Source organism: Buteo buteo, chromosome 3, assembly GCF_964188355.1.
Source record: "Buteo buteo chromosome 3, bButBut1.hap1.1, whole genome shotgun sequence".
Taxonomy (NCBI): Eukaryota; Metazoa; Chordata; class Aves; order Accipitriformes; family Accipitridae; genus Buteo; species Buteo buteo.
The window spans coordinates 66280628-66288660 of record NC_134173.1 but is presented as its reverse complement, the minus strand read 5'-3'; the positions used below and the strand labels follow the sequence as shown (position 1 = coordinate 66288660).

The following is an 8033-nucleotide window of genomic DNA, read 5'->3' as shown; positions in this document are numbered from 1 at the left end:
TCCAGAACTCATTGATCAGGGATTACTGGTATACAGTCTTTGGCACAGCATTATCACTACATCAATTAAAGAGTGTTTTTCCAACCATCGTAAAAACATGTGAAAACATTTTATTCCATGTACAATAATGTACATAATTTTAAGGTGGTCATTAAAGAGACCAGCAAAAATTAGAGGTATATTTACAGTAGCACACACCACAGTAAACAACCACCATTCACAGACTCAACATTGAGATACTGCTGTTGTGCTTAAGTACAATAACCACAAAGTGATACTTTTATTCTGTTGAAGTCAATCTTAAACAAGTACCTCACGGCTTAGTAAAGAGCATCTTAATCACCAAGAGAGTTAGAGTCAACATTAAGAGTCTCATTGAAGTGCTGTGCCACACAGTCATCATCTTCCTCATCACTATCAGAACTGTCATTATCTTCATTTAATTCATTTTCAGCATCAGCAGCTTCTTCTGCAACTTGTACCGGATTTTCATTTGGTGCCACAAACCCACTGTTGTTAGAGATACTGGCATTTTCCTTGTCCTCAATATACACTTTCTGATGGCACATTGGGCAAGTGTCCTGAATGTACAGCCACTTCCGAAGACAAAGTGCGTGAAAGTAATGGTTGCATGGAGTAATGCGAGCAGAGGTGGTGAACTCATGGTAGCAGATTGCACAGACATCGTCTATTTCACGTAACCGACTTCCTTTTACCTCTGGAAGCGAGTTTATTTTCTTAACAGCAGTCCGGCGATTTATAAAAGTCTTCCAGCCATTCTTTGCTTGCAAGTAGATATTGAAGTATGCGTGTAGACACATCATGCAAGCACGAATCTTGCTTCCCGACTCAAAAACCATTGTGTAAGCTCCGTTTCCAAACATGATTACTCCAAATATAAACTCAATAATATTGCCAGTTGAACGAACATAATAGACATAATCATCAAGTTTTTCCCATAGCACATTATAGTAGCCATCAATCATAAACAATATATAAACAGTGATAGAAACTATTACTTTTAGGCAAAGCTCTACACAGAATGCTGTAACTGCAAAAAGCCATGTATTTAGTGCATAGTGGTGCCAGAGGATGTAACTGAGCAGAACTGGGAGGATGAAAAGGCAAGCGGAAACAAACAGTACAGGGAAGTGTCTGCGAAACGATGACACATGGGAGGCACTGAGAGACATCAGCACAGGGTCTGTCATTCCATGGATAAAATGCAGGACTGCAGTCAGCAAAAGGCACATGTTTCGACTCAAGCGAACTAACCGTTCTTCTGGTTTCAGTCCACTTAAGCCAGTCTGCAGAGCCAAAATGAAAAACAAGACAGGTGCTACAAAACCAAGCCTTTTGTCATCCTCATCAGTTGATCCGATGAAGGCCAAGATACCGAGTCCCAAATAATGCGCTATTGAGGAAATGACGGCACTCATGCCTAGCACAGTTAAAGTAGAGTCACACCCACTTATGATCAGACTGCAAATCAGTTCCCAGCAGTTATCCCATGATATCAAGAAGAATTTTTCTTCTGTATTAGTTTCAGCCATCTTTACAACATATGTTAATACCACAGCTTGTGCTGTAAGTCTTGTTAGCCAGAAGACACGCAGTACAGCTGGAAACCGAATCCTTTTCCATGTATCTTCCATCAATAGCTGTAATCCATAAATGCGATACATGTGCCTCACCAGCAGATAAACATATCGTACCGAATAATAGAACCATTTAATTTTCATAACTAAAATGGCTGTGGTATTTAGTGTCAGAACTAGGCCTGAAATAAAAACTAGTATCTGCCGGATGTTTAAAGGTAATTCAACAACCAAGCCGATTACAGGAATCAGTATATCCAGGATGATGAGTTGAGAGTATATGGACTGCACATTTAGCAATGTAACATACCCAATTCCAAAGGTAAGCTGAAGGATGGAAAGTGCCATCCATAGCGAAGGTCCTTTATGAGGGAAGATCTGAATTCCAAACGCAGCTGTGTAGTAGGCACTGTAGAAGTTTATGTGCAAAGAAGCATAGTAATTCACCAACACTGAAGTCACAGCCAGCAGAAATGCCGAGGCGATCATATAAAACTTGAAAAGTGCTCTCTGTTGTAAGACCAGAACAACACTGGATACAAAGACACCTAAAAACAGATTGAAATCATTTAGTTCTCAGCAGAAATCAGCAACAGATGTTAACCTATTAGCTTTGGAGCTACATTTATTTAATGTATCACTTCCCAATTAGTCACTCCTAACTTTGCATTACCAATGGTACCCTTTTCAGGGAACAGACAAGAGGATGACTTAATCTCTGCATTTAATACATCTGTGCAGCTGCAATGCAAAGCCAATGCAAACATTAAGTCACAATTACTGTTAAGTTCATCTGCCATTTCAGACTATAGCAGTGACAACTCCCAACCTTTCCGCCTTACTCTCGAAATCCAAGGGTAGACAAGTTCTAAAAGCAGAAGAGTTACCAGATACAGCATCATCTTTATAGGCAAAGTTATAAGGAATAAATGATTAAAATTTACCAAGTCTCTTAATTCACTTGAGCAAAGCACTCAACTACAGGTGTCCAAGCTGGGGTACTAAAGGTAACAGTCACCTAAACAGTTTAGCTAAACCCTTTAATGGCAAAAATAGTGAAAAATTGCTGTAGTTTACTGGGGAGAGGGCACTCTTCTTCCAATTCCTTTCAGTTTGCTTTCATTTCTGATAAGGCATCCTGAAACAAAAGTCTCACGGAGACAACCTTCCACAGTATAAAGCTTTTTTTGTACACAGAATCCAAAACTGCACCAATCGCCTCTTTGCCAATGCCAGTGCGAACTTGCGTCTTGTTAGAAGTCAGATTTAGATCTTGAAATTCCTGTTTGCTAAGCTTTCCCTCATACTGACCATGCGCACATCTTGACCATGACTGGGAAGTCTGCACCTTCCTATAAGAAATCCTATCACAGCATCTGTAGTACCTTGGTATTACATTTACGTCCTTGCATTAAATTCCTTCTGCAGTGTAGCTTATGAATTTCATCACTATGTACTACATTGGTAAGGGCTCTGCCCTAACAGGTGTTAAATTAAATGACACTTATCACTAGATTCACTTCCTTAAAAGTTGTTTTCTTCAGGAAACACACTGCCTTTGTTTTGGGCTTCTCAATCAGCTTCCAGTCTGTGCAACTGCTTTCCCATCCAAACCAGTTTGGAGAGATTTCGATCTCTACAACTTATATTTGATTGCAAGTTGCTTTCAATCTCTGTACTAAATCTAATGAAATCACAAGTAATCCTCTTTCTACTGGAGGACAGCATCAATCTTTTCTGACAATTGTATTTTAGATTGTTCAAAACCCTCCATAATCAAGTGTTTAAAAAAAAATTTTAAGCCATGGTATCTTGATCACAGGAATAAAACACTTTGCTAAGACTCAGCATTTGATTCCACCAGTAGTGTTGCCAGCTGCTTGTATTAAAAAAACAGAACAAAACAAAACAAACCCAAAAACAAACAAAACCCCCACCCAGCCTGGAGGACTGAGTAAGAAGGGAGAGGGTCAACATGAATCAACAGCAAAAGGCAGACTACAAAAAATTTATTCATGCACCTTAACAGTATTCCTTGCCAGCGGCATTGGTTGATATAAAAACATTCTCCTTAACTAATCATTAACCTAGTAACCTTGTGAAGTGGACTAAGGAAAAGCCTCAATCAGACTTCAGAAAGTGCCTAGTATCATAGCTCAGTTCTTCCATGAAAAGCTGAATATCTGTTACATACAGCACTTTTTTTTTTCTTTTTTTTTTTTTTAAATAAGCTTGCCAGTTCCACTGCCTTTTCATGCATACCACCATAAACACTTTTGGGAAAGCTAACACTGCTGACAAGTTTGTACCCTTTGTCTTTTCTCACAACGCACAGAAAAGGCTCACATGCCTGTAACAAGCTCATTATTTACATAATTCTGATCATTTGAGCCAAATGAGACACATTCTGCACTAAGCAGGCTGCTCTGAAACACGTCTGTTAACAAAACCTATTTTTCTTCCTTACAGTTGCAGTAAAAGGCCTGTATTTAGATACTATAGGCCACCCTAAAACACTGACATTCCACAGCAAGACACATCCCTAAAAACAGTACTACAATGAGTCAATAGAAAAGCTAGATTTACTGGTTCCTCTAAAGAGGGACTAACATAAGGCAAAGCATTTCTCTGTCAACACTTGTTTGGAGAAGTCAAGAACCCTCCCCCCAAAAAGAACCTCAAAAGACCACAGGAGGTAACTCAGAGCTCAGAAGGGGAGGTGAGCACTCCTCTCCCCTCATCTCCATTTACGTAATTCAGCCCATCTTGCCACGACAAGACTTCCCCTTGCCCTGCAAAGTTTTCACCAAACAGCAGATCTGTTCCCGTTTTCCCCTCTCATAAGAAATGCTGCAGTTCCTCCTTTGATAAGATTTGCCTCATGTCTCTGTATATACTGCTGCTCATCTTTACTGTCCCTATCTGTGCCAGCCCATCACCAACTGTCTCCAGCATGGCCTTCCAAACACAGCGTTTAATCAAACCACGCACGTTTACTTTTAAAATCGTTTCTTATGTTACAGTGAATCCCTCCCTCTCATTTTTTTCCTTCAACTCTGGCAATTTGTCAGTATCTTTATAGTAGCACACTACCTAGGATTCAACTTTCAGTCAGCTGCAGGGTTTAATTACCTTTACGCATATGTATTTTAATCATGTGGAACTGCCAAATTTATCTTTTCCCTAGCCCCACAACCATTCTACTTCCTTCCACACCTTTCTACAGACTACAGTATTTATAGTAGCCCTCTCAAAAATCAGTGTCCTTGCTGAGGGGACTGCTGTCAGAAGTTAACAGTTTCACACTCCTGGGGGTGCTGGTTCTGCAGGAACCCAGACACTTAAAAAGAAACACGCAAAGATACAAAAGGTAAACATCGTACTGGAGACAAAGCAAGGTTAATGAGAAATATTCAAGAAAAATTGCATTGCAGTTGTAGAACTTAGTTCTGTGCTGTGTGTAACTCTCCATACTTGTGTAAAAAATAAGTGATGGAAGAATCAGACCGAGGAATCCTGCAGTTAAGACTTTTTAAAAATGATACAGATCTCTATTAGCATTCTTGAAGAAACTGCAGAGTATTTCAGAACTGTTCAACATCACCCCTGAAAGCTATCCAATCTCCCCAGAGCCACAGTCTCTGTATCTAGAGGACAAGCTCTGTGTTTATGCTACGCTAAAGAGTATTGTGCTACAGGGAAAATTTGGATCAGACTTTCAAAGCCTGCAAATGGTAACTAAAAGGGCAACTTCCCCACTACTGAAATACAAAATGATCCAAAATAAGTATTTCTGTTTATCCTAACAGCAGCAAAAACCCAACCCCGTAATCCTTAAATTCAGATGAAGAAAAAATAGATGCAAAAGCACTCTGTTGTCTGAACCACATGGAAGATCTCTAACATCATCTTTCAGTGGTTACATTTTAATTTTTCTTTAATTTTGGAAAGCCAAGAACCACAGACCACTTGTCTCAAAGTACAAGATAAGTCTCTTGGCATAAACTGTTCCCAAAACTCTTTTGCAGGAGGCAGAGGAGGGATTACCCACTTCTTGCCCCAAACCCTTCCAGAAAAGTAATCATATAAATGCAATCCTGAAAAGCGCCTTAATCTGTTAATCCCAATATCACACACACTTAAGAGAGATAATCGAATAACACATCCACCGTTCTCATTTACATGGGATTAATTTCAAGGCACTTCCTACAGCATCTGGATCATATGACAAAGGACTCGTAAAATTATGTTGGTGAGACAATGCAATGTAATTTTTTTAAAAAAAAAAGAATTATTGGTGGGGACCGCTCATCGCAATTCCAGAAGTGTGGAACAAAGGGTCAAGAAAATGGGAAGTAGGGAGGAAGAACCCCTCCTCCCCCTCCCAAAGCCGTAGGTACCAGCTGCAAGGGCAGGCAAAGAAAGCAAGTCAGGACCTCCTCAACCTCGCTTCTCACACCAGCAGCAGCTTTCCCAGGCACCCTTTACCTAAGGAGAAGCAGCCCACACGAAGCATCTGCTTTGTTTTGTTACCTTCCCCCTCTGTTCTCCTCCCACCTGCCGTCACGCTGTAGGTTATCCTTCACTTTTTCCCCTCCGCTCAACTTTTGCAGTGCTGTCGCCACTACACTTCTCACGGCGTACCTTTCCGTTTAACCTCTCTTCTCAGCTTCCCACCCCAACAGCCATACCACCTATCTCCTTCCTGTTTTTTTCCTACTATAAACATCAAACAAAACACAAAATCAGCATGTCACAGGCCTGCAAAAAAAAAAAAAGCTCTCGCTGTATTTTGGATTCTCCTTTCCTTCCTTCCTGCCTGCCTGAGGACTCCCGGCTCCAAGACGCAATCCACGATGCAGCATCACTGCACAAGAGTTTGCAGAGCGGGGCTCCCACCTAGCCGAGGCTACGTAAGAACCCCAGGTACCAAGTAACACTGAAAAATGAGAATAATTTCACCTAGTTACACGAGTGATTTTCAGCCTTCATCCCAGAGAAGAAAAAAAGCTTCAAGACAACCATCGGCGAGTTTCAAGAAACTTCTCTTCCACCTGGGAACCAAATTCCCGGCATTTCCGAACGGCTGCTCCTAACACGAGGGCTTAACACCGTTTCAGGAAGACCTCGCTCTACCCGAAGCGCTTTTCGAACACCCCCCCCCCCCCCCCGCACCCCCTCACACCTTTTCCGCCCAGGAGGGGCCCCGCGCACATGGCGCCCGCCCGCCCGCCCCCCGCGGGCCCCAGGCTCGGCTCGGCCGGGTTCCCTGCGCCGCCGCCCGAGGGGCGCAGCCCCGCCGGGTAAAGGCTGAAAGGAGACGACAGGAAGGCGTCGGAGACGGGGCGAGGAGAGAGACAGGCCGCGACAGCAGCAGCCCAGGAGGCGGCGGCGGGCGGGCCGAGGGGACGGGGCAGAGCAGCGGCTGCGAACGAAGCCAGCGAGGGGGCAGGCAGCGGCCAGGAGGGGCCCCGCACCGAGGGGGGGCGCCGACCCACACACCCCCTCCACCCCCCACCCCACCACACAGAGCGCCGGGCCGGTGGCGAAGGCCGGAGCTGCGAGGCGGGGCGGCAGCCGGCCCGTCCCGCGGCGGGAAGGAAGGGGAGGGGAGGGGAAGGTCTCCGGCTCTCTCTCCTCACCCAGCAGCCGCAGCAGCGCGCCCAGGAGCGCGGCGCCCAGGGAGCCCCCCGGCAGCGGGGACGAGTTGAAGATGGCGTCGATGAGGAACAGGCTGGGCACCCGCAGCGCGACCTCCAGCCCGGAGCGCAGCCGCGGGCCCAGCCGCAGCCACGGGAGCTGCGGAGGGCCCGGCGTCGCCATCCCCGAGGGGGGGTGGGGGGGGGCAGGCAGCCCGCCTCTCCCGCCTCTTAAAAAGCGGAGGGGAGGGGGGGGGGCGGTTGGGGTAACGGGGGTGGTGGAGGGCGGCCGACCGGCCGGCCGGCGGCCTCGCTACCGCCCCGCGCCCGCCGCCCGGCCCGGCCGGGCCCCCCGCCGCGCCGCCGCCGCCTCCATGTTCCTCTGCGCTCCCTCGGCAGCGCCGGCCCCAGCGGGGCCGCGGGGGCGGGGCGGGGCCGCGTGGACGTCGCAATGCGCGGCCCCGCCCCCGGCTCACGAAAGAGGGGAGGCGGCGGGCGGCGCGCGCCACCGCTCTCCCGCCGCCGGCGGCGGGGGAAGGCGGCTCCGCGCGCGCGCGCCGCCTGAGGCGACGATGGCGGCGGCGTCGCTGCGGGGCCGGCGGCCGGTTTTCCCCCCCTCGCCCCCAGCCCGAGGGCCCTGGGGGAAGGTGGCGGAGCGGAGCAGTGGGGCCGAAGTCAGCCGGGCAGGCGCTGTCGGGGGCTCGCCCTGCCCTGCCGCGCTCCCGGGGAGTTTCGCCCTTCCCCCTCCGGCGTGTCTGCAGAGGCAAAGCGGAAAAAAAAACAAAAAAAAAAAAAA

At 46.8% G+C, this 8033-nt stretch overlaps 1 protein-coding gene across 2 annotated transcripts; it reads right to left on the bottom strand.

The window, feature by feature from the left end:
- Window positions 1-94: 94 nt before the first annotated feature.
- Window positions 95-7625, bottom strand: RNF139 (ring finger protein 139). Of its 2 annotated transcripts, none has more exons than XM_075023930.1 (2): window positions 7241-7625; window positions 95-2146 (listed from the first exon to the last, which is right to left on the bottom strand). In XM_075023930.1, exons 1-2 carry the CDS (start codon window positions 7419-7421, stop codon window positions 336-338), a joined length of 1992 nt encoding a protein of 663 aa, XP_074880031.1. In that variant the 5' UTR covers window positions 7422-7625; the 3' UTR covers window positions 95-335. The 2 variants fall into 2 exon arrangements, with proteins under 2 accessions (XP_074880031.1, XP_074880032.1); XM_075023931.1 differs by lacking the exon at window positions 7241-7625 and adding an exon at window positions 6561-7067.
- Window positions 7626-8033: the final 408 nt, after the last annotated feature.

Coding starts and splice junctions, on each gene's coding strand:
- RNF139 (XM_075023930.1), bottom strand. CDS start 7,421: ATGGCGACGCCGGGCCCTCCGCAGCTCCCGTGGCTGCGGCTGGGCCCG. Junction 2,147..7,240: donor CGCGCTGCTGCGGCTGCTGG/GTGAGGAGAGAG, acceptor ATCTGTTTTTAG/GTGTCTTTGTATCCAGTGTT.